Raw genomic sequence first — 27,662 nt, forward strand, 5'->3', positions numbered from 1 at the left:
TGGCTAGACTTCAAGGATATATACGAAGTGTACCATCATGATGCCCTGGACGTCTCTCTAATCAGCGCTTGGGTTCTGTAAGTGTCCGTTTATCTCTACATGTAAATTTTGGCGTGCGTCACCGTACTAACTTCATCTTCCATTTCATGTAGGATGCTAATTCAGACATGCCGTCGAGAGGCGTACCTACATGTAGGCTTCATGGATCCATCTGTAGTTAACCAACAACAGATACAATTAGCACCGGAAAAAACCTTTGCGGAAGTATACAATTTCCTAGACAAACAAACATTCAAGGATTTCATACTACTTCCATACAACTTCAAGTAAGTGTGTGTATACCGTCTACTTTCGATGTCTTTTTCCTTATCTCTACATGTTAGTTAGCTCTAATATGCATGAACATTTTACGCACGCAGCTTCCACTGGATCCTTATTATAATTGAGCCTGAAAGAAGCCACGTCACTGTCTTCGATTCGTTAAGGAAAGATCCGGTGGACTACCAAGAAGTGCAAGACATGCTAGGCTTGTAATAATTCTGGACCTTTATCTCTATGCAAAAGTTTATTTCCTAAATTTTATCCCTGTTACACTATATCATTCATTATTCTAATCCGTAGCGCATGGAAACAATTCATAAGGACACACAAAGGTCCATTCAAAGAAAAACTTACATGGAACACAGACTTCCCGGTACGTATGAAGTCTGCACATTTATTACATTGTATAACACGAATATTTCATAACTTATTTTTTTCCGCACTGAAGTGCTTAAGACGGGAACTCGGGAATAATCTATGTGGCTACTACATCTGTGAGCACATGCATAGTTTTATGGGACCCAAGGGACCGAAGATGACGCCGCACAACTTTAAAGTACGTAAAATAAAACTATTACTAGTTAATTATTTTCTAGCTCCTTATATGTATTTGTTCGTGTAACATTCACAAATTTCCAAATTATAGATGTTAAATATTCAACAAGGACTCTTGAAGGAAGAAAGAGTAGCGGCAATATGTGAAGGTCTCATTGGATTCATAATGGACGAGGTGGTAAATCCAAAAGGAGAATTTTATTACGATTGACGACAATTAGACACTCCGATTAGCAACACCACGACGGGAAGATTGTAGACAGATACTTTGATTTATTTGTATATATAATACGCGCTAATTATGATCGATTTGTACTAAGCTAGTTGAATTGTGTATATGAATTGTGTATAAGGATTGTGTATATATATAGTAATTGTATAATTACAAATCCCATTCGTTTAAATACTAGTTGATTTCGTTCTAAAAAAATCTCAACTACTAAAGGTTAACAAATTAAAAGGGCCGCGGTACTACGTACATGATGCATGCATGAAAAATTCAGGCGCTACGGCAGTGCCATGCAGGCACCATTTAGTCCCGGTTGGAATCCAGCCGATTTCCCAACCGGGACTAAAGGGTCCCCCTTTAGTCCCGGTTGGTGTCACCAACCGGGACTAAAGGGCCTGTCCCGCGCCTGGCGTGGCAGGCTCTTTAGTCCCGGTTGGTGACACCAACCGGGACTAAAGGGGGACCTTTACTCCCGGTTAAAAGACCCGGGACTAAAGACCCCCCCCCCTTTTGTCCCGGTTGGTTTATCCCGGATGGATATCCGAGAGATATGCACCCTACCAACCGGGACTAAAGGCCAATTCTCTACCAGTGGACTCCTGAGGAATTGGGGGAGGCATCAGAAGCATATGTAAGGGAGTGGTTTGGAAAAAATGCTGCAGAAAGAAAAGCAAAGGAGATGGAGCCTACGCCAGTAGATCCAGTGAAATTAAAGTTTTTTATTAGCATGAAAATAAGTAAAGAAGACTTTACTATCGAACTATGATCATTTGTAAGTTAAGCCTTATCAGAAGAAAAAACAAGGAGAGTCGTCTTCCAGTCTTGCTATCCCCCAGCTCGGGCAACAATATTAGAAAGCTGATAAAGACGCTCTAGCTATAGCAGCTTTGCCTTTAAAATAACAATTCCAAGTCATTAAGTTTATGGAAGACACAGGTCTATCGCTTGCTGAAGTTCTAGGGCAAGCTGAACTGCTAGCTCCATAAAAGATTGTTCCTAAATGGCCCTTTGAGTTAGGCAAGGCTCTAGTCAGGCCTGAACTAGTACAAAAGTTCTCAATGAAGATTTATGAATTCCATCAATGGTACATGAAGTAGTCGGCCAAGGAAAGGGTCATGTTCGTTCTTCATATTAAACCAATTGATTTTTTCTGTGAATGTGAGAAACTCCTCTGGTTAGACTTCAAGGATATATATAAAGTGTACCATCAAGATGCCCTTGATGTCTCTCTCATCTGTGCCTGGGTTCTAGCAGTGTTATTATCAAGATCTAAATTTTATCTCAGATCATTATTTTTATGTGTGTCGTCCTATTAACTTTGTATTTCATTTTATGTAGGATGCTAATTCAGAGGTGCTTCAGAGAATCCTACTTCAACATTGGCTTGGATCCATCGCTTGTTAACCAAGATCAGATACGGGATCAACCAAAGTCTACATACGCAATATACAAATTCTTGGAGCAACAAAATTATAAGCAATACATACTACTGCCATACAACTTAAGTAAGTGTGGGTACCGTCTATTTTTATTTTCCTTTTCCTTGCAACGTTATTGTGTTCGATTCATTGAGGAAACCAAAGGTGGAGTACCAAGATATTCAAGACACGCTAAACTTGTAATAATTCTGGACCTTTATCTCTATGCAAAAGTTTGTTTCGTAAATTTTCACCTAATACTATATCATTCATTACTTTAATTCGCAGCGCATGGAAATAATTCCATAAGACTCACCATGGTGAATTCAAACAAAAACTTACATTCAGTACAACGTTCCTGATATGTATGAAGTTTGCACATTTTGTACATTCTATAACACGAATATTTCATAACTTATTTTTTCCCACTAAAGTGCTTGAGACAGGAACAAGGCAATAATTTATATGGATACTACGTCTGTGAGCACATGTACCATTTTGTGCGGGACAAGGTGATATCGGAAAATATAATTGTACGTAAAATAAACCTATTAATAATTAATTGCTTTCTAGCTCCTTATATTTAATTGTTCGTGTAACATTCACATATTTTCAAATTATAGATGTTGCGGATTAGAGAAGAACTCTTGGAGAAGGAGAGGCTTTTGACAATCCAAGAAGCTCTTGTAGGATTTCTGGTGGATGAGGTGATAAATCCCGAAGGAGAATTTTATTACAATGGACATTCAGTAGCCGAACAGAGCGACACTACAACAGGAGGATCCTAAGAATGAAGAGGATAAATTATTGTATATATAGTAATTATGTAAATACTAGTTTGATGTGTATAATATATTATGAATTGTATATATCGTACTTATAATTAATATTACGCATATACTATCATGAAATATATATATACGATATGCATACAATACGAGCGTATATGTGTAAGTAGTGTACGCTAAGGATGTATACGTGTGTACGTGTATACATATATATCGATATCTTTATGTGTGTGAAGCAACAATTAGTATTAATGTGAAAAAAATTAAAAATAAAAAGGTCGATCTGGGACTAAAGATATGGACCTTTAGTCCTACGAGACTTACTATCTATCTGAGACTTAAAGTTGGGTTTTCAACCGGTGAAGCTTTGCTAGTTGAGATAAAGTGAGATGAGATGGGATGGGACACGCATGAGGGTGACTGAGTCAGCACGAGGCGTTGCTGTTGGACTGATCAATTGGCCCACGGCTATGGAGAGCTTGGGTGCTACACAGTTACCACAGTGCGTTGTGCAGTGACATCGAAGATGGTGCGGCCTAGGCCTATAATGTACTATCGCTGTATCGCGCAGTTGCTGACAGAGTAATTAAGGTGAGTGTCCACGGAAAGGCCAGGTCAAGGTCGTCGGGGGCAACGAGTGATACCAGCTGCTCTGTCGGGACGTCGCTACAATTCAATGTCGCACCGCAAATGAACCGCTCGTCCACTCAATGCGCTCGTCGTACAACCACAGTATGTTCTCCTCCACGGAATTTGAACGGAAGGGAGCATGCGCCGGTGGCTGGTTCTATGCAGTGCACGTACTAGGCCAGGCGCAGCCACATGATCAGGAGCGTGCAGTCACCTCACCACTTTTTGAAAAAATGGAAATGTTCCTGAAAAAGCGCACAACGATTCTGATTTTACAAACTCGCAGCTGTGCTGCTTGTGACAAAGGTCATGTTTAGTTTCCTTCCAACTTCCAACTTTGACACTATGCAAAAAAAAAATTCTCCATCACATCAAACTTGTGATACATGCATGGAGTACTAAATGTAGATGAAATCAAAAACTAATTGCACAGTTTTGTTGTACTTTGCGAGACGAATCTTTTGAGCCTAATTAGTCAATATTTGCACAATAATTCACAAATACAAACGAAACGCTACAGTTGCGCATTTATGGTAAAATGCTAATTTTGCCACTTCCAAATTGGGAACTAAACAAGGCCTAAAGGGAAAAGAGGACAGAAGAATCAGGAAATAAAAAAAAGCAAAATTTGTTATTATTTTTCCATCCATTCTTAATGAAAATATCTATTCCTGACGAAAATACTTCACTACTGGAGTATCGAAAGAAATGCCAACCCTCCAAGTATAGCTGAACCATAATTTCCACATTGAGGCCTACTCTCTCCTTCCTTTTTATCTGTCACTTGGGAAGCATGCCGATCGCCCGATTAGCACGCAGCATTTGATGTACTACCAATCACACAAGCCAAATTAAATGCTATAAAGAGCTTGGGAAGCGTGCCGATTGCCCGATTAGCACGCAGCATTTGATGTACTACCAATCACACAAGCCAAATTAAATGCTATAAAGAGCTTGGCACCGCAACTGCGTGAGGTTGGTGCGAAGGCATTAAGAAACTACAACAATACGTAAGAAAACAAATCAAATAGAGCCGTCGAGTATTAGCAGCATGGTGGCAGAGATCAAGATGGACAACATGCTCCAGAACTCTGTGCCAGGATGTGAGAAGCAGGGAAGCGAGGGATCCGTGGCAACGCCAAGGAGAGCCGAGGGGAAGGCCATTAGCAGCGGCTCGGCGATGGAGATAGGCCAGGAGAAGTTGCTGGAGCACTCTGGTCAAGCAAACCACAAGCTCGTGGATGAGTCCGAGACCTTGACAGCGGAAGAGAATGGTAGTTGCAGCAGTTGGGTGGTGGACATGCAGAAAATGCTCGAGCAGGCCGACCCATCGGTGGAGATGGCGCGGTGGAAGCAGCGCTCCATCTATCGGGTGCCCGAGTTTACCAAGAAGATGACCAGTAGCGACGCCTACCGGCTGCAGTTCGTGTCGCTGGTGTAATTTTCCAAAATTTTGTACTATTTATTTGAGTGAAAATTGTAAAAAATTAAAACTTTTGTTTGAATTGTGTGCTTGTTTGAAAATGATAGTCAAATTCTCTTCTCATCCCAAAGATTCCATTTTAACACTTGTGTGGATTGAGTGTGTTTGAATCACATGTTTGAGTGTGTATTTTAATTTTGAATCTAATTCAAAATTCAAACTAAATATAAATCTAAACCTAAACTACAAAAACAAAATCTAATCTAACCTACAGGCCGGCCGGCTTAGCCAAGCCAGCCTGACCCTCTTTCTTTTCCTTTCCCTCACCTCTCCGTGTAGCCACCGGCCTGGCCTGCCTTGCCCTCGCCCGTCTTCAGCCTGGCCCGCTAAGCAGCCGCCTCTACCGCACAAACCAGCCTGGCCCGTCCGCCTAGCCCACACGCCAGCCCGCCTAAACCACCAATCCCGCTCACCCGCACCCCTGCTCTCCCTCTCTTTCTCCCACGCCGACACCCCGGCCCCGCCTATCAACCACGCCACTGTTTCCCTTTCTTCTTCCTCTTGCCCATACGCTCACGCGCCCGGCACGTGCGCGCGCGGATGGGATGGGGTCGCCGACTGTCCGCATTGGCACCCACTACCGCAGCCCGAGCGCGCCAGTGACCCGCCTTCTAGGACCTTCCACCGGGGAAAAATGTCCCCTTTGCCCTTGCCCGTGTCTCCAAACCCTAGGAACCGGGCCACCCGATAGCCGCCACGCCATCCGTAGGTGCGGACACCAAGGATGGACGGCGGACCGTGCTTTGCCCTCACACCGCCTCGCCGCATCTTTATAAGGGGACCCGAGCTCCCACCTCCCTTCACGCCAGCCCGGGATCCACCCCAACACCGCTGCCCGAGAAAGGAAAAGAAGGAAGGAAAGAAGGTAAGGAGTAGAAGGATAGAAGGAGAAGGAGAAAGAGAGGTGCAGGCGCCTGAGGGATGAAACCGGAGTCGTCCGAGGGAGTACAACCGGCCGCCACTGCCCGTCTTCGCTGTTTCCCCGCCGTGAGCTCCACCATTCCCCGTCTCTTTCCTCATGTCCCTCTGCTGTGTGCTCGGCCTTCGAGCTACTTATAGAATTGCCGCCGCCTGCTCTTGCCGGGGTTGCCACGGACCCGGGCTGCTGGTGCTCCGTGCGCCGCCGCGTCCGTGCCGCGGCTGGGGTAGCCCTGTGACTGTGTGCACGCGCATGTTGTGCCCTGTGCCCCGCCCGCTCTTGTCGTGCTCTGGCCGTGCCGCACCGTGACGTCATGGGCGTGGTCTCCTGTAGGGATACGAGGTAGGCTACGCTAGCGCAAAATAAAAATTTTCTACCGCGTAAACCAGGAATAACTGTTGTTATAGATCACGGGATTACCACTCGACGCACAGGTGCGAAAGTTGGAGATACGCGTCGGGGCAGCGAAGTTGATCACACGTTGACGCAGTGTAGTCGAACACGTCGACGTCGTGTAGTCGAACACGTCGACGTCGTGTAGTCGAACACGTCAACGTCGAGCAGCTCCCCAGCAGCTCGTCCGCTTGCAGCGACACCCTCCTCATGCCGCAGCTCGTTAGGCTCGTCAGGTTCCTCGTCGGAGCTCTCGTGCGGTGGCTCATCCAAGTGCTGCAGATGCAACACCTCCAAGGTATCCACATGTGCGGGGAGGAAGCGTCGCAAGCCGGACTGCTAGGTCCGCGAGTTACAACAAAGATGAGGGTGTGGGAAGGGGCGTGGCTATGGTTTGGCGAAAAAGGGGGTAAACCCTAGGGCACCCCCACTCCTCAATATATAGGGGTTTCTAACGGGCCTCTGGGTCCGAGGCCCATTAGTACTCCTAAACCTGGTCCAATTCGGATCAAATCCTCATTAGGCTTCCAGCCACTTAAGTGTGTGACCCTATAGGTTCGTATATGTATAGACATGGCACGAGTACTCCTACTCGCCCAATAGTTGGTAGCAGCCTCTAGCAAGACGTGCCAACTCCTATATGCACACAAAGATCATATCAGACGAACCATCACAACATCACATACATGCTATTCCCTTTGCCTCACGATATTTGGTCTAGCTCCAAGCCGACCACTCTTTCTCGATGCTATGATTCGGAATCCCTTTCTAGGTTAACTCTTAACCTCACGTAGCATGGCCATGCATTTCCAGATCCGATCACTTGAGGGGCCCAGAGATATCTTTCTCAAATAGAGACGGGCAAATTCCATATTGACTGACCATGCCTCACAGCATGCTTCTTGACAAACCCGAAAGCTACCTTTATAACTACCAAGTTAGGGTGTAGCGTTTGATAGCCCCTAAGTAAGTCGATCCACATCTTGAGTACATGCGACAATCTCAGGTCTAAGGACAAAGCGTACACGTTGTGTAGAGAGAGAACTATGTAACTCGCGTTGGGTCAGTCCTAGCACATGTCTCTACACGTGCCCACATTATTAGTTTGTCCTCTCCATGTCCATGACTTGTGAAACATAGTCATCAACTAATACATGTGCTAGTCTAATATTCATGTGTGTCCCCACATGAACTCCGACTAGGGACAACTTTTAGAATAACCATACAAGTAAAGAGTTTCACACACAATTCACATAATTGCAAATCAATTCTAGTAGCCTTTAATGGATATTCAAGGAACACAATATAAAACATGGATACAATGGAATATCATCATCCCTATGATTGCCTCTAGGGCATACCTCCAACATCTCCGCCCCTTGGGCCCGCGCCGCCACCGTAGGCCACATGGTTGCCTCGTATTCTCCACGTGGCGGGGCCACGTAGATAAAGTGCGCCACGTGTCTGCCACATGGCGTTGACGTGTCCAAGGCATGGTTCGATTGGTGGGGCCCACTAAGTGACCAGTTGGGCCCTTTGACCGATGGGACCCAATTGACCTGACCTTTGACCGTTCAACGCTAACATCAGCAAACACGTGGCGCACCCTCGTGCTGCCACATGGCACAACAAGGGCCAAACACGTGTCACAAAAATAATAAATATTTTTTGAAATTATTTAAATAATTAAATAAATCTTTTAATCTTTAATAATTCATAACTAATTCATTTTAACTCTGAAAAATATTAAACTAGTTGCATTAAATTTATAAAATCGAGCCCGTGCTGTTTGTAGATAGTTTGGTGTTATTTGGATCTTGTAAATTTGGCTTTCTTGGTGTTTTTTCCTAGAAGTACTGCCGATTAATTTACTTTACATCATATCTCATTCTGTTCAGACCTGAGTTACGACCTGGAAGACCCTCAAGACCCCGACTACACCGAGGAAGATCCAAACGACTACAGACAAGGTGTCATGTCACTCCTAATCATATAGATCCTATGCATGCTTAGTTGCTAGTGCTTTATTTATGATGCTTGATGATGATGGATTGCATAGCCAATGTTTTTAGCCATGCCTTGATAATTCTTTATCATGTTTTCCTTGTTACGTATTTTTGTGGACTAGCTACAGACCCCTAGCTAGTCCACTGCTCATATACCCATATACATGCTTTTGAGTTATGGATGGGCATTTGCCAAGGTTTTGGTGATGGAAATCCTTGAACACTCTCGTGTGTGTTTTGGGTGAGTGTGACTCATTGATGAGTTTTGGCATGAGCGAGCCATGGTTGGTACTAAGGAGTGCCTTGCCAGGAGAGAGCATGTTGGACTCTCTCTATAACCCATACCTGTGGTGGGTACTTTGTTTGTTAGTGAGGAGTAGGTGGCGTACTTGTACGTTGCAGGTGCTTCAGCACATACTTGTGGAGTAGAGTGCTCGCTCTCAGCCACTTAAGGACCGAGTCAGTTTACCACCAGTAACAACAGCTACTTTCATACTTACCGCTCGCTTACATTATGGGCAGGGTTCGGTCCGAGACTAGTGGTGGATAGTGCTCAACTTGTAGGCGGATTGGAGGATCATGTAAGGAGTTTGAGGCGTTGGCCTGCTCTGACTAGACTGCACCCCGGCGTGGGTATGTTTCACAACTTTGAGATCCTCACTGGTGACGGCGTGCCCTGCAGTTGAGGATGGTTCCATACTTGAGGAAATAGGAGAGAGCTGTCCACCTACTAGGGCTCCCGCTGTTAGGTGGGGTTTGGACGGATCACTACCGTTCGGGCTCCATCTATGCGGGTACAGTTGTACAACCTCTACAGAGTGTATAAAGCTATAGCTATAGTCCATGTCCATTGGTTATGGACAGTGCTGTTGACTACCACTACTTCTAACTAGACTTTGCTTATTCTTCTACCTCCCCCTTTTTTTTAAGATAGGCCGGCATTTGCCGTTGAGATGTGAGGGGAGGGAGCTCTCACATCGCCTAGTGTGTTTGGGGTGCTGGACCCTTGGGTGAAGAAACCGATGATTTGTGCCGACTTTCTTGTTTGAGGTGTTGACCTTGGAGATGGTAATGCTTTGCTGCTTCCTTGATTGCCGCTGCTGCTGCATAAACCTCTACAGCCATATATAGGTTTTACTCATGCATGTAGTATAATTTCCCCATTTCCTTGGCTTGCTGCTTTTGGGAGTTGACATGGCCTACCCGCTTCTTGGGTAGATGGTGGCTTTTCATGTTTGGAGCCCAACTACGAATTTGACAACATTGGATGGGAAGACTAGGGATGGTTCTTTGCTCGAGTCACCTCTGGAGATGGAGTTTGCTATAGCTTATGTTTCTATTGCGTAGATGTTTTACCTTTCTTGATTCAGTCCTAATGGACTTGTACTGGCATGTGCCAAAGAGATGTACTCGTTACTTATGATATTTATGATATTGTGCTCTATTTTTGCTTTATATTTCTATGTTGGTATGGATTGGTACCATCTGAGATAGGGGTTCGCACATGATAGCCTTCCTAGGACTATCACGATGGTGCGTAGGCTTGAATTCTCAGAAATGGGAATTCAGGTCTGTTTCAGCTAGTATCAGAGTTGACCGTAGGACAATCCCTAACAATGGACGTTAGTCTTGGAAGCCTAAACTATCCTTGAACTGAGTATATACTCCTTGACTACTATATAACTCCTTGAATCATTATTATTATTACTTTGTTTCCCTTAACTTATATGTCTTACTAACAACCCTTAATAACGTGTTACACATGACTAATGAGTGGCACTCGTTTGTTGGAGACGGAGTGCACTATGGAGGTTTTTGCACTCTGCTCAATGAGTGCTTGGAAAGAGCTAGAGTCTGCACTCGGAACGTGCGCTACGAGGGCTGCATGAGGGGCAATGTGGACGTCATGCTCACTGAGGTGAAGCTGACTGTACCCACCGACCCCAATGTGCCTGAGTTCGAGGAGGTTGTGGTGCACACTTTCGAGCTTTTAGTGTCAGAGGCTCATTGGACTGCCGCTAGGAAGGCCATGCGTGAGGTGCGCACGCAGCTTTGTGATAGGTTGGCTTAGACTCCCTATCGCTGCCTACCCACGGCTTGCTGCGGGTCGAGGAACTTCGAGAGTTCAACCCGTGAGTACTACAAGGATGCCTATGCCGAGCCCGACATGAAGTTTTGCGTGGTTTCCCGCTGTATCCACGCTCAGGACTTGGCACTATTCTGGAATGACAGAGAGTGGAGGTACTTCGCAAGGGCTGGGACAACTGCATTGGTACCAACACCATGCTTGAGGGCAAGATACTGGAACTCAAGCGTAGTTTGACTTCACTAACCAGGATGAACCTTCGCTTGCAGTGTGAGGTGGACGCTGCACCGGACACCTACGATGAGAGGGACTCGCTGAGGATTGCTACGTTGGAGGCGAGGGTTGTTCGGATGGAGGAGGCACTGAAGGCCAGGGACAAGGTGATAGATGAGAAGAACACTTTGCTCAAGGAGAAGGACAAACTGATTGATACCATGAATGCCACACTGGTCACCAAGAATAGAGTTATCGAGTAGCTCCACCACCGTCTGCATAGAAACTACTACAACCTAGTCCATCTTGGTTCACGTTGCTACTGCGACAGTGAGTTGGCAGAGAGACTACAACTTGGTTGGGAGTGCTTAGACCACAGGAGGATGATGGAGTTGGAGGAGTTAGAGTGCGTGGATTCGAGTCGAGTATAGGAGGGAGCCCCGTGTGGAGAGCTTCGCGCTACCGCCTACCCGACTGTACACCCAAGTGATGCACCTACCAGCTAGGGTCGCTACCGAAGAGATGACCAGGGCTCTGTCTACGCTCTCCCAGCTGTACAGAGGAAACTCACTTGAGCTGCTAGTGTAACTCAGATGATGAGTCTGGTCGTGGAGAGGCGCTACTCCCGAGTACCACCCCTTGGAAGGAGACGTGGACGATGACGACTTCCAGTACTCTGACTGAGTAGACCGCTTCTGATCTAATCTGATCTAGTGTTGGGTTTGAGTTAGACTCACCATGATGTAATAACATTAGAGACTACCACCCTCATGATTCTCGATGTAGTAGTATGATGATCCTCATGTAATCTTGAAGGTTTCTATTGTAGACCTTAAGATACACCTCTTTTGTATGGTGCCTTTGCATGAGTGATATGGAGTTTCATGGATTTTATGGTTCTTATGTTTCTTATTGTTTGTATGAAATTGTTTGTGTGTTTTAAATTATATGTTCCTTTAATAATTCGTTATATGTTCTTAAGAGTAACCGCTGATCACGATCTCATTTGGAACAGATGTCAGGTTTGAGGAGGTTGGGACGGTTGCTACACCATTTCGAGGAGGCAGCCAACGAAGATGTGCCTAACCCCAGCAGAGGTCGTGGTCACCGTGGAGGTTGTGCTCCCTGAGGTGGACTTCATGGAGGTCACCATGGAGGACGTGGTGGTCATGTCCCATAGATGGAGGTACAGGGAGACGCAGCTGGTGCTGAAAGAGAAGTTCTCTAGGAGTGTCAAGAGGAGCAGGAGCAGAACGTGAACGCTGGAGGTGCAGGAGACCAGTAGGCACCGTCGCCACCTAACCTTGCAGAGGTGATGGCAGTTCAGATACAATAGATGCAGACCATGGCTGATGCTTTGCTCTAGTACAAAGGGAGGACACCGCAGGAACTCTCCAGTTGAGTCTCTGCAAAGGAAAGTTGAAGGATTCACCAAGCTCTGTCCACCCATATTTGACAACTCAGACAACCCACTGGACGCAGAAGACTGGCTGAGGGAGATCAAGAAGAAGCTGGACTTGACAAATTGTACAGATGAAGAGTGTGTGGCGCTGGCCACCCACCAGCTAATTGGGATAGCACATGCTTGGTGGGATAGCTTTTGTGACACTCATGCACCCCCAGCGCACATCACTTAGGACGAGTTCGCTACAACGTTTTGCGACCACCACATTCCTGAGGCAGTCATGGATTGGAAGGTAGATGAGTTCCGCAACTTGAAGATAGGAAACATGAAAGTCTAGGAGTACGCCAACAAGTTTCAGGAACTGGTGAGGTATGCACTGGACGACTCCAACATAGAAAAGAAGATGTATTAGTTTCTCAAAGGACTTCACTGAGGCATGGAGATGCACTTGTCTGCTCACTACCGTCTTACTCTGCATGCACTAGTGGGCAAGGCACTCTGAGTGGAGAAGTCGAGACTGGAGTACGAGGAGGTCTGAGGGCACAAGAGGAAGCACCAGGATCAGTTTGGGCGCTCAGGGCCGTTTTAGAGGCCGAGGATAGAACCCCCATAGTTTTAGCAACAGAAGCCCCATAGCTACCCTTCACAGCCGCAGCAGTATAGGAACATCGGTGGAGGAAGTGGAAGTTCTAGTACATGGAAGCTAGGGCCCTAGCAGCCCACCGCCCCAGAGGGTGCAAAGTCGATTGTCTGCTACACATGCTGTCAGCCCAGGCGCAAGTCATTCGAGTGTCTATAGAAGACTTAGGAAGGAGGACAGAATCACACCAACTAGTACAAGACACCAGCCAAGACACCAGAACTAGGAGGACCCCAGCAGAGGAACCCGGCAAGGACCGCACCGCCCCCTACCCGAGGATGCCTGAACCACCTAACTGTCGAGGACGCTGCCACAACCCAAGACGTTGCTCTTGGTGAGTTCCTTATTGATGCAATCAAAGCTACAGTTTTGTTCAATACTGGTGCCAAGTTTTCTTATGTTTCATCCAAGTTTGTGGAAGAATGGTCTCTCCCTAGTACGCCTCAACCAAGGCCTATTATAACGAGTTCTCCCCTAGAAGAAGTAAGGAGCACCCTAGAGTGCAAGGTAGTTCCGTTAGTGATCGAGAAGCAGTAGTTCCTAGTAGATTTGACAGTACTGAAGTCCTTAGGCATTGATCTAATTTTAGGAATGGATTGGTTGGCCAAGCACAAAGGAATGGTCTTGTGTAACCCCCATTTTGTTAGGTTGGAACATCCAAGTGGAACTCTCGAGCCGCTATATCCCAAGACAGCCCCTCTGCTATGCAACTAGAACACCAAGACCATCAAAGAGGTACCTGTGGTGTGCGAGTTCCTGGACATGTTTCCAGAAGAGCTGACAGAACTACCCCCAGACCGGGATGTGGAGTTTGTGATTGATCATATACCTAGCATAGAATTGGTAGCACAGAGGTCGTACCGGATGTCAGCCGATGAGCAGGATGAACTAAAGAAGCAGTTGAAGAAGTTGCTAGAACAAGGATTCATTCGACTGAGTGTTTCACCCTGGGGTTCACCCGTTCTATTTGTTTGAGTTCACAGTGGTTTCCTTTGGTTTGACCAACGCAGCAGCGTACTTCATGGACATGATGAACAAGATCTTCATGGAGGAGTTGGATAGGTTTGTGGTAGTGTTCATTGACAACATTCTGATCTACTCAAAGACAGCAGAAGAGCACGAGGAGCACCTTCGGATGGAGGTTACGACAACACCAGCTTTATGCCAAGTTCAGCAAGTTCTGGATGGAGGAAGTTGCCTTCCTAGGCCACGTGTTGTCAGCAAAGGGAGTAGCTGTTGACCCCGCTAAGATTGAAACAGTCACAGAGTGGGAGCAGCCTCGCAACGCGAAGATCAGAAGCTTCCTTGGATTGGCAGGTTACTACCGAAGGTTTATTGAGAACTTTTCAAGATTTCCAAGCCCATGCCATCAATGTAAAGTTTGTGTGGTCAGAAGCTTACGAGAAAAGCTTTCAGGAGCTTAAGTCAAGACTTGCCACCACCCCAGTGCTAACCTTATCGGACATCAAGAAAGACTTTGTGGTGTACTGTGATGCTTCCAAGGAAGGGTTCAGATGTGTGTTGATGCAGGAAGGAAGGGTCATGGCCTATGCATCTAGATAGCTAAAGAAGCATGAGGAGAACTACCTAACACATGATCTGGATTTGGTAGCTGTAGTGCATGCTCTCAAGATTTGGAAGCACTATCTAATTAGCAACAAGTGTGAGATTTACATAGACCACGAGAGCTTGAAGTACTTCTTCACACAGTCTGAGCTGAACATGAGGCAAAGGAGGTGGCTGGAACTAATCAAGGATTACGAATTGGAGATTCACTACCACCCAGGAAAAGCCAACGTAGTGGCTGATGCTCTAAGCAGGAAGCCTATTGCAACAACCGGATGGTGAAAGGAAAGAAACTTTCCCTATATAAAGAAATGGAGAAGCTTAAGTTGGAAATCGTTGAGCATGGATAGCTATGTGAACTACAAGTGACCTATGACCTAGAAGATCGGATTAGACAGGCACAAGCCTGATGTTCAGAAATTGTGACCGTTCAAGAGCAGATGAAAAGAGGCAAGGCAACTGACTACCGAATGGATGACAAAGGCACTGTTTGGCTGAAAGACAGGATTTGTGTACCCAAGGATCAAGCTATACGTGAGTCCATCTTGAAGGAAGCCCACGACTCGAGGTACTCTATTCACCCAGGATGCATGAAGATGTACCAATATTTGAAGGAGAGGTTCTGGTGGAAAGATATGAAAGTCAACATAGCCATCCACATCGCCTGTTGTGATACTTGCAAGCGAGTGAAGGCTGAGCACCAGAGATGGGTGGGACTGCTTAAACCACTTGACGTACCAGTTTGGAAGTGACAAGACATCTCTATGGACTTCATTGTGGGTTTGTGGATAGGCTCACCAAGGTTTGTGGACCAGGACTTAGAAGGGAAATGACTCAATTTAGGTGATTGTGGATAGGCTCACCAAGATCGCTCACTTTATACCGGTGAAGCTCACAGATCTGTATGTGGACAACATCTTGAGGTTACATGGAGCACCTAAGGGTATTATGTCTGATAGAGGACCACAGTTTGTTGCCAAGTTTTGGAAGAGCTTTCACAAGGCTATGGGTACTACCTTGGAGTACAGCACAGTGTTTCACCCACAGACCGATGGATAGACTGAAAGAGTGAACCAAATCTTGGAGGATATGCTGAGACCTTATGTGCTTACCTATGGCAATGACTGGGAGCGCAGCTTGTCTTTTGCCGAGTTTTCCTACAACAACGGATACCAAGTTAGCCTTCAGATGTCACCTTTTGAAGCCCTCTACGGAAGGAAGTGCAGGACACCTGTGATGTGGTCCGAGGTTGGAGAGAGGACCCTCTTTGGGCTAGCAACTATCAAAGAGGCTAAAGAGAACGTGACAAAGGTTGGAGAGAATCTAAAGATTGCTCAGAGTCACAAGAAGAGCTACATAGACAAGAGGAGGAGAGACTTATCCTTTGAGGTTGGGGACCATGTTTACCTCAAAGTCTCACCGCTCCGTGGAACCAAGAGGTTGTTGATTAAAGGAAAGCTTGCGCCGAGATTTGTGGGACCTTACCAGGTGGTTAAGTGAATTGGAGATCTCTCTTACAAGGTTGCCTTACTGGAAAGCATGGCTGGAGTGCACCCGGTGTTTCACATCTCATAGTTGAGGGAGTGTCTAAGAGTTCCCGAGGAAGAGGTTCACACTGAAGCCCGACTACGACTTCGACAACGATAGATGGGAAGCCTTCCTTCCATTATCTTTGTCCGAACCTTGCAGTTTCTTTCGCTTCATCAATCCAGAGGGCTAAAAAGTTCAAGATTCGTTATGAATTAGTACATAGAAATAACGGAAATGAAGTTTTAGATGGGGTAAAACAATGAAAATGATATATACCTTGCCCAAACCTTCCATTTCGGAAATGTCTTGTTCCGCATTGTCATCAACGTCGTGCTCGTGCTCATCATTGCCCACAACGGACATGTTGAGGAATATGTTCGCCTGGCTACCCTCACTGCCGTGCTCGTGCTCATAATTGCCATCACCGGACATGTTGAGGAACATGCCAACCTGGATACCCTCATCCTCGGTGTAGGTTCTTCGAACGTTTGAGCCACGAGCGCCAGCAATAATCTGCTCCATTAGGTACCTTTCATTGTGGCGGAACCGCCCAAATTAACCTGACTAAAATGCATATAAGTCGCCTGACACGCGATTATGCACTTTAAGCAAGACAGCCTGGTCGACCGTCGGATTTCATCCGATGAACCACATACACAGGATCGAGAAGCATCGCTCACACGAAGATGAGTAGCACTGAGATTACAACATTCCATCACATTAACTTAGTTCCACAATTTATTACATCAGAGTTTCTGAAATTCAAACAAGTTGCAAGGTTCGAAAAGTTGGATAAAACAAGCGGAAGCTAAACGTCGATACATGATATCACGACGAAGCCAATCATGACATCAAAAATCCCTGCCCTCGCCGTCCGAGGAGGGATCCCACTCGACTGTCTAGCCCGGAGGGAGCTGGGTAGGCCAAGTGGTGCTAGAAACCAAACTATTGACATCACCTGAAAAGATTAAGCCACAACAAGGCTGAGCAACTAATACTCAGCAAGACTGACCCGTCGGGTGAACTATTTTATCAAGACCTAGACATGCAAGGCTTTTCTGGCTCTAGGTTGCTTTGCCAAAAGCATCTACCATAGGTCCTTGCTTTCAATATTTTAGCTTAAGTTCTATGTTCTTTATCCAATCTAGATTAGCAACTTATACTAAGCAAGCATAGTTTCCAAGCAATTAAAGAACAAGCATCGACTTAATCTCGTCATCATGTTCCATCGTTATTCAGTGCAGAATAGCGATCAAGCAGTCCCAAACTGTGAGAGGCAGACGAATCGATTTGAATTTATTAACCATGCATGGCGAACCTAATCTCACGACATCCGCACACCACGAGGGGTCGCTTCATTTGTCAGCCGTCCCCATCGATCCCTTAGGCACGTGTCAGGGCCAACTGCCTTTGGCATGCAATGCTCCATAATCTCGGCCTCTGCCGTACTATGACCGCACTTGCACCCACATGATGCACCATGGGAACGACGTTCCAAGGACAGCCAGGGGAGTATGCCATGCCCCAGTTCAATCAGGTACTAGGCTTCCCCATCCTATACTAGGTATGAGATTTGTACTTTCAAACACTTGATCATGAACTCCGACATGTTTCGACCTTAGATCAAATTCATTTAGATAGACGGGGAAAACCACCAAGTATCGAACATAAGCCCGACCCCGTCCGTCATCCTTATAGTTGCAACATAAATAAAACATTCAACTCCTATAACTCGCGAGTGACAGGAAATCACTCGACTTTTACCGGGACCTATTCAGTATGGCAACTACTCGAACTTAGCAACTAGTATTCAAAACAAGGTACTAATGTTCATGCATCTACGGTTTTAATCAACTCCTACAAACATAAATGCACAATCATAACCATCAACAATTGGCATAAAGTAAAATAGGAAATTCATGCACCGGGGCTTGCCTTTAGGAAAAGTTAGCGGGTCCTCGGGGTCTTGATCTGGTTTGGGCTCGCCTTCCAAGTGGTGAAGCTCCGCAGCGGGGTCTTCCTCCGGTGCTGGGTCGAGCTCGTAGGTTCCGTCGGCGAGATTTGCTTCTATACGACATGCATATGCAAGAGTTTAGTTGTACTCGCGCGTTTACTCAATGATACAAGGCATGGCTTAAAGACAAGGAAGTCGCATGACAGCCACATCACTTTGACAAGGTTTAACTTTCTTTAACTTCAAACGAAAGTGGTTGTTTTAAACTTCAGCTCGATTTTTATGGCGATTGTGTACATATACAGTTTCTTGCAACTTAGAGTTGCATAAAGAAAGTGAAGGGTCGTGTTTGGGTGGTTCAAGTGTATTAGGAGAGTTACTTTCTTCTGAATGTTTTTATGTACCTCTTTCAATTTCCACTTATTTATCGTATTAGGATTTGTGCTTTTCTTTTATTCCTTAAGGTTGATGAGTTAACCAAAATGACTTCATAACCAAACAGTGGCTAAAGGCACTGATGAAATTACAGTACCTCACTTAAGCCATCACTAAGTTACTGTAAAATTTTGGGAGCCATTGGATGACTCAAAAAGGAATTACATGCGTTTCATTATTAAAGGTAGTATGAGCTTAACTTTTTCTATCTCCAAAATTACAGTGCAACAGAAGGTGAAATTTAACCACTAGGTTAAGGGTATGTTACAAGAGCTTTGATGAATTTTCCATGATGTTTGGAGAAGGATAACTATTTACTCTATTTTCTTTTTAATTAGACATGCTTAACAAGGAAGGTGTTTTTCTTTCTTATTTGCACAACAACTTATATTTTTCCTGCAAACTAAACAACAAAAACAAATTAACCCAACTAGTTTCACATTTTTCTGAGCTCTGGATCAAAACTTATGTAAAAAGGAAGATTTAAACTTAGATTCCCAAATTAAAGTTAAATCAGTGACTTGAATTGCTAGACCAGAGCCCTAACCATTTTTCTGAGCTTCTACCCATAGAAAAAAGCATCACAGAGTTGGTTTTACATTTTTCTCACTTTTCTTCTATTTATAAGGATTTAAAAGGCCTAAACCATGATTAAAATCATAGGATATTATTTACAACAGTAACACGGGCAAACTAATTTTTCTTAGGAACTAGGCAGAGCAAGGATTCTAACAAAAGTGGTTTGGCATTTTTATGATTTTTCTACGATTTACTGGGCATTTACAAAGTTTAACCATATTTCTACCTATTATTTAAAAGAAAAAGCCGTGGTAAACTTACAAGCTACCCCCTGAGTCTACGGGTTAACTACGCAGAGGTCCCTGAGTTTTGCGCCCAGGCCCCTGGAAAGAACGTGGGAGACGCAATGTCGCCGCCGGGGCGCGCGCGGCGGCGGTGAGGAAATCCCCCGCGGTTCGCCAGCGGGGATGGGGCAACAAGTGGCCGGAGGAGCGCAGGGGCTCACTTGAGCTCGGTTTGGCGGGGTTGGAGCGACGGAGATGGCCGGCGGGAGTCGGAACGCGGCGGCGGCGGCAGAGCTTGGCGGGCGGTGGTGCAGGCGGCGTTCCGGCACACCGGCGGCGTCGGGGAGGCCACGGGCTGCTCGGAGACGTGCGCGGAGGGATGACGAAGCGGGCGGAGAAGTCGTCGGATTGCGGGGTGGCTTGGAGGTGTGACCTCCACGGGAGCCTAGCGGCGGCGCAGAGGAGAAAGCAGGGGCGCGGTTGCGGGCAGTGGCAAAGGGTGGCGTTGACGGCGAGTGTGACCCTTTTATAGGGCAGCGGTGGAGTGGAGGGTCGAGGCGGGGCTCCGGTGGCGGGAGGATAAGGCTGGGGAGCGGCGGGTGCGCGGGCAAGGCGGCCATTGGCCAACGGCGCCATTGGGCAGGGGAGGCGGAGCTCCGAGCGTTCTCCTTCCGCGATTGGCCTCGGGTGGTGCGTGTCTAGGCGCCTCCGGTCTGTCGGGCGGGCGAAGCGGAGGGCCACCGCGGGGGTTAGGCGAGCGAGCGGAGGCACGGGACGTCGTCGGCGTGGTGGCTTCTCCGGCGGGCGGGTGAAGCACGGGTTGGGGGAGCAGATACGCGGCAGGGGGAAGGCACGGGCGTGGCCAGCGGTTGGCCAGCCCGGCGTTCGCCCCGTCCTGTCGCAGGCGCGGGTTGGGCGCTGTGGCTCGCCCTGTCACTGTCTCGCCGTGGATAGGGCGCCGGTGAGCTGCCGGTGGCTGGCGGCAATGCGACGCGCGGCGCGCGGGCGTCGAGGCTCCTTCAGGCAGTAAGCTCGACCAGCTTTGGGAGCTCTTTCTCAAGATTTTGCAACTCAGCTTTCAAAACTCCTTTAAACAAACTTGTTCAACTCTGGACGTGGTTCAAACTTTCTTTAAGGTGTTTTTTCAGATTGTGATAGGATTTGGAGATATCTCGTGCCAATGTTGCCAAAAATCTGGAAATCCGGACTTGGCCAAAATTCGGCCGAAGAGGTGGAATTTCAGAGGTTTAGCTATCTTTGACTCGATTTTTTGGGAACTTCTGAGTTGAATTAGACTTAAGAATTGAGTTTAGTTCAGAAATTGGGACTTCAACTTCTATTTAGGTTATTTCTTGAGTTTAGTTCAGAAATTGGGAGGAACGCCCTCGCCAAGAGGTGCACTCTGAGCAGTTTTCCAGACTTAGCGTTGTGGTGCTCAGGGGCTGAGTTGACCGTTCTACCCAACTTTGACCAAGATTTTGAACCGGTTTGGATTCGATTTGGACCTGGGTCAATGTAACAAAGTTGGAACATACTCAAGGGACTACAACTTTTATTAAGGGTTTGAGTTGAGTTTAGATATGAAATCGTGAGATAACAGGTTGCAAAGTTGGAGGAAAACTTGAATTCCAGGACTTAGGGGTTTATAGAGTTCTTTAGTACTTCGGTTTTGATTCCTATTTTTGACTTCCTCTCACTCTGAATTAGTCAAAGTACCTTTAACAAAAGTTGTTTGAAATTAAAATATTTACAACTATTATTTGGGCAAAAATTTAAGTTTGCATATAAAATCTCAAGTTTTATTTTAAACTCCAAAAAGAGCTTCTTAGGGTTAAAATGGTCATTTCACCTCTTTACTTAGTGATTAACCACTGGTTTATATTTAAAAGCACTTAATTTAGGTAGAGTTGTTACAGCCTACCCCCCTTAAAGGAATCTTGCCCCAAGATTCAAGTGCAGAAAGGAACTAGTGTGGCCGGTGCAACGTACCTCCCTGATCGAAAAGAAAACCGCGGAAGTTAGCGTTGAGATACTCTTCCGTCTCCCATGTCGCTTCGTCTTCGGTATGGTTACTCCACTGAATTTTGTACATTTTTACCATTTGCCTACGAGTATGTCTTTCTTTCTAGTTGAGGATCTTAACAGGATATTCCTTGTATGATAAATCGGGTTCGATCTCCAATTCTTCCGGGGTAATGATTTCAGTTGGAACCCGAATGCAGTTCTTGAGTTGTGAGAAATGGAAAACATCATGTATCGCTGCAATCTTCTCTAGGAGTTTCACTCGATACGCTACGGGTCCACAAATTTCTACAATCTCATAGGGACCAATATAGCGCGGAGCCAACTTTCCTTTTACTCCAAAACGTTGTACGCCTTTGGTCGGTGAAGCCCGCAGGTATACAAAATCCCCAACCTCAAATTGGATAGGTCTTCTTCTTTGACCGGAATAGCTCTTTTTGTCGAGACTGGGTGGCCTTCAGATTTTCGCGGATAACTCTCACTTTTTCTTCGGCCTCCATGACCAGGTCAGGTCCATACACTGTTCGCTCTCCGGGTTGCGACCAGCTTAGCGGGGTTCGGCATCTCCATCCATACAAGGCTTCAAAAGGTGCCATTTTCAGGCTGGCTTGGTAACTATTGTTGTATGAGAATTCCGCTAATGGCAAACACTTATCCCAATTCTTGTCATAATGAATGGCACAGGCGCGTAGCATATCTTCCAAAATCTGGTTAACCCTTTCAGTTTGTCCATCGGTTTGAGGATGATATGTGGAACTACAAATCAACTTAGTGCCGAGTGAAAACTGCAACTGCTCCCAAAAGTGTGCTACAAACTGACTACCTTGATCAGAGATGATCGTTTTAGGTACACCATGCAAGGAAACAATCCAATCAAGGTACAGTTCTGCATATTTCTGTATGGTGTGGGTGGTGTGTATTGGAAGGAAATGCGCTGTTTTGGTAAGTCGGTCTACTATAACCCATATGGAATCATGCTTGTGAGAGGTATTGGGTAGTCTGACTATAAAGTCCATACTTATGTCCTCCCACTTCCACGAGGGAATAGGCAGCGGCTGCAAGGGGCCAGCTACCCTCAAGTGGCTTGCTTTGACTCGCTGACAAGTATCACACTCTGAAACATATCGTGCAATGTCGGGTTTCATCCTACTCCACCAGAAATTTTGTTGGAGGTCGTGGTACATCTTGGTACTATCAGGGTGAATCAAAAACCTGGAAAGGTGTGCTTCATCCAGAATTTGTTTCTTAAGATCGGGATCATTTGGAACAACGAGTCGAGCTTCATAATGTACAACTCCTTTCCAATCTTGTTGGAAATGCTTATATTATTCATCCTCCTATGCGAGTTTCTCCTTGATAAGGTTTATCTCTTCATCCTCCAATTGTGCTAAAACTATTCGGTCATGCAGGGTAGGCTCCAGAGAAATATGACTTAAGGTGCCGTGGGGAACAATTTCCAAGTTAAGTTTAGCCATTTCATGACACAAGGTCTTGGCATAATTAATCGCCGATAAGTAGTTACAATGGATCTTGCGGCTGAGAGCATCTGCAACTACGTTGGCTTTGCCTGGGTGATAATGCACTTCTAGATCATAATCTTTGATTAATTCTAACCATCTTATCTGACGCATGTTGAGGTCTGCTTGAGTGAAGATATACTTAAGACTCTTGTGATCTATATAGATGTTGCATCGAGTTCCCATAAGATAATGCCTCCATATTTTTAGAGCATGAACGACTGCTGCTAACTCAAGATCATGGGTAGGGTAATTCAACTCATGTGGCCGTAGCGCTCGCGAGGCATAGACAATGACTCGGCTGTCTTGCATAAGAACACAACCAAGTCTAGTGCCAGAGGCATCGTAATATACTTCAAATGGCCTAGTGGTGTCTGGCTGAGCTAAAATCGGCGCAGAGGTCAGCAATTGTCTCAGGGTGTGGAAGGCTTCTTCACATTTGTCGCTCCACACAAACTTAACTCCCTTCTTCAGCAGTTCCGTCATGGGCTTAGCTATTTTTGAGAAGTTAGGAATGAAACGACGGTAGTAACCTGCTAAACTGAGAAAACTTCGAATCTGATGAACTGAAGTGGGCGGCTTCCAGTCCATTACTTCTTGCACTTTGCTTGGGTCTACTGCTATGCTGTCTCTGGATATGGTGTGCCCCAAGAATTTGGCATAGAGTTGGTGATCTCTTAAGCATTGGAGTACAGTATGAAGGTGCTCTGCATATTCTTCCTCATTCTTCGAGTACACCAAGATATCGTCGATGAATACCACGACGAATTTGTCGAGTTCGGGCATAAACACCGAATTCATGAGGTACATGAAATAAGCCAGTGCATTAGTAAGCCCAAATGACATGACTAAGTACTCATAGAGTCCATACCGTGTAGAGAAGGCAGTCTTAGGAATGTTGCACGGGCGGATCTTGATTTGATGGTAGCCAGAACGGAGATCAATTTTGGAAAACACTCTAGCTCTAGCTAACTGATCAAATAGAACATCAATGCGGGGTAGTGGGTACTTGTTCTTTATCGTCACCTCATTGAGGGGTCCGTAGTCCACACACATACGCAGACTCTCGTCCTTCTTTTTCACAAACAAGGCGGGGCAACCCCAATGTGATGTACTTGGACGAATAAAACCTTTCTCCAACAAATCATGCAACTGAGTTTTCATTTCTGCCAGCTCGGCGGGTGGCATCCAGTATGGTCTCTTTGAAATTGGGGCAGTACCCGGTTGCAACTCAATAGCAAACTTGATATCTCTATCAGGCGGCATACCCGGCAAATCATCTGGAAACACATCGGGATACTCGCACACCACTGGAATGTCTTCCAAACGGGCTTCAGTCACGGGATAGGCACAAGAAGTTTTGCACTCTCGGTGGGGTAAGTGTATGATTGAGCTACCATAAATGGGTGAATTTATATGGATGGCTCTGGCAGGGATGTCTAGTGCCACTCGATGCCGAGTCATCCAATCCATCCCCAAGATAATATCTATCCCTTCTATCCCAAGGATAAGGAGGTTTTCCTTAAAAAGTGTTCTCCCCAACTAGATAGGCACCTTGCGGCTCACTTGGTGTGAAGTTACTTTCCCACCCGGGGTAGAGATTATATATGCACCTTTTGTGTGATAGAAATCTAACCCACACTTAGCACTAGTTCTAGTCCCAATGAAACTATGGGATGCTCCCGAATCAAACAGAATAAGGACGGGTTGGTTATAGATAGAAAAGGTACCCGTCATCACTGGTGCACCTTCTGGAAGTTCAGCAAGGGTGGTGAAATTCAGCCTGCCTTGTCGGACCTGAACCCTCGGCTTCTTCCCCTTGTTGCCCAGTGCATTGCTCTGACCGGGTCGTTGATTCTTGTTGCGGGGGTAGTCCTTGGCAAAGTGTCCTGGGTTCCCGCAGGTGAAACAGCGGTTTCCAGTAACTGGGCACGACAGCATAGGGAGAGCAGGTCGGGGCCCTTGCGGCTGGAATCCAGGGAAACGAGGTGCTGCCTGCGGTGGAGGTCGAGCAACCCATCTCCCAGGCTGTGCGGGCCTGCGAGACGCCTGTGGGGGAACCATTCTGTATTTCTGGGCAGGTGGGCCGGGTGTCGGCATTGGAGCCTTCTGCTTCATGTCGGCCTTGAGGGCCTTCATGCAATCTTCCTAGGAAATGGCCAGGTTCACTAGTTCATTATAGGAATCCACCTTGATGGGATTCAGCCTTTCCTTAAGCTCCAGACTCAAGCCTCTGCGAAAGCGGTCCCTCTTCTTCTCATCGGAGTCCACATGGTAGCCTGCATAGCGACACAGGTCATTGAAAGCCTGTGCATAATGCAGGACATTGTGGCCTCCCTGAGTGAGAGCCAGGAACTCATTGAGCTTGCGCTCCAGGAGACCCTCAGGGATGTGATGGCCCCTGAACGCCGTCTTGAACTCCTCCCAGCTGACGACGTGGTCGGCTGGCTGCATGGCGTGGTAGTGATCCCACCACAGGAGGGCAGAACCATGCAACTGCTGCGCGGCGAACCTAACCTTGTTCTCATCCGGACAATGGGCGGTGAGGAGGGAGAACTTGGACTCGATAGCACGAATCCACGCGTCGGTGTCAAGCGGGTCCTTCGTCTTGTGGAACAGAGGAGGCTGGGTCCCCAGAAAGTCCTCGTAGCGAGCAACATGAGGTTGCTGATGGGCTCTTCCTCCCTAGGGCTGCTGCTACTGCCCCTGGGCAATGTGCCTTAGCAGCTCAGTTTGAGCCGCCAAGATCGCCTCGAGGGTGGTTGGAGGCGGAGGTGGGGGAGGCACCTCACTGCCACTGGGAATAGAGTCAGAGCGTGTGCGATGCGCCATCTACAAGATTCATCTTTCCATTAGTCACATAACCCCAAAAGCTTGTTTAACCATAAGGAAACATTAGGTGCGGAAATGTTAAACGCTAGTCTTGCCGATCGTGCAAAAGCAACAATCAAAACTTTTATTGAGTAGGTGCATATCTCTTCTTCGAAGTGTACAAAGTTCTCATCCTTGTTCGAGGGTTAGAATATGTCGTACACAACCACTTTCATGTTACGCTTGTTGATCGAAAAGGAAGGAAAAGAGGTCGTTTAGACGTTCTAGCAAGTTGCTGTCCAGGCTGATTTTTCAGCAAGCTGAGCAGTGGGGTTTTGGCTCTCACGGTCGTTTGACAGATCCGAAGGAGCTGAAAATTTGCGAGTAGTTAGAACAGAAGTTTTCGCACAACTTTGGTATTAAAACTTTGGCTCAAAAACGAGTGGAGATAGGGGTAAAACTGAGGAGAAACAGTCACTGTAGTTCTGCCATAAATTTTCAGACATTACACTAAGTGGTAGCAATGGCAAACCCTACATAGAATCAGTTTTTCAACATCCAATACTCAACTCAAGCTAACCTATTACATCACTGGCCAAAATATAGGTCGCCGAGGAGTAAAAACAAAAGAGAACCGCTCAACAATAAGTCAACACATCTAGAAGTCGTCGAGGTTGCCCACGGAGGCAAAGCTGAGGACAGGAGAGTGAGCGTCGCCAACTCGAGGCTGCGGAGAGGCCTCCTCAAAGTCCATACTTGAAAAGCCCTCGATCTCCTCGGGCTCGTCCTCCTGTGCCATCGGTTCATCCTGCTGCATCTCTAAAGAGTGAATGGCATTAAGCTCATCGTGGTGCTCCTGCAGGTGCTCATTGGCGTTCGCTAGCTCCATGTTCACATCATAGAACTGGTCGGCCAACATCTCCATATCGTGCTCCATATCCACTATCTCCTCCTCCAAATGAGTGATCTTGTCCTGCGTCTCAGCAATCTGGACATCCTTCTGTACTAGCTCAAGTGACTGGTCCACCATGCCACTCTGCATGGTAGAGAGGGAAACCTGGTTGGCCACTGCCATCCCTATCACCGTGGTCATCGCTCGGCTCTGCATCTCAACCATCCTATAGAACATGTTCAGGCAACGAGCTGAGACAAAGATCGTGCGCTGGGGATCCATAACACCAAGTAAATCCATGTGCTCCATACGATCCAACCAGTCCGGGTCTCTTGTATCCCGGGCAGGGAACAACCCAATCGGGTCCAATACAATCTCCAGAGGGTGTGCCCGGCAGAACTGTGTCAGGGTCTGCAAGGCTGCAAACTCCCAGGTGTCCTGTAGCATGTGTCCCTCGGCTACAGCCTCCAAAAGCGGCCACTGTGGCTGGTCCGGAGGCGAGGGCACCCGCACGTGCACGCGACTCCGAGGAATCCCGTGGTCCTGGTACACACGTCCCGCGTAAACCGGCGGTGACGGGTACCTAAAGGAGCACAGGGTATCCCATAGTACGGCTGGGAAACCCTCGTAGTGAAGGCACCGCGAGTAGGTGGTGCCATCTGTACCGACTGCAACGTGCACAGGCCGAGCCATCTGTAACCAAAGGACAAGTGAGAAACGGACTTAACACTTGGAAATCAAAATATATGTCTAGCAGTTAGAGAAAAGCTCATAACTCAGCAAGTATTCATCCAAAATTTCTCAAATTTTACCAGAATGTTCTTTATATTGTGTGTAACAAGTTTGGTATTCAAAGGTAGGGCTAGAACAGGACCTAACAGGGTGATAATCTCATATTTCCCTTAAGTGTACATGCTGGAATTTTTCAAACCCGAGCCAAAGTAAACTGAACATAACTTCAAAACCAGAGATCTAATAAAGATGGAATTTTACCACCAAGTTCTTTATTAAGTTCTGAAAAACTTTGCTTAAGGGACTCCTAGCAG

At 46.5% G+C, this 27,662-nt stretch overlaps 1 protein-coding gene across 1 annotated transcript in view; it reads left to right on the forward strand.

The window, feature by feature from the left end:
• The first annotated feature begins 4,929 nt into the window (after positions 1-4,929).
• LOC140220270 (uncharacterized) overlaps positions 4,930-27,662 on the forward strand; it is a 46,873-nt gene continuing 24,140 nt past the window's right edge. The window contains exon 1 of the mRNA XM_072290288.1: positions 4,930-5,321. Coding sequence (XP_072146389.1) covers positions 4,993-5,321 — 329 coding nt within the window. The 5' untranslated portion in view covers positions 4,930-4,992. The remainder of the gene's footprint in view (positions 5,322-27,662) is intronic.

The sequence above is a fragment of the Setaria viridis genome, chromosome 8 (genome assembly GCF_005286985.2).
Source record: "Setaria viridis chromosome 8, Setaria_viridis_v4.0, whole genome shotgun sequence".
NCBI lineage: Eukaryota > Viridiplantae > Streptophyta > Magnoliopsida > Poales > Poaceae > Setaria > Setaria viridis.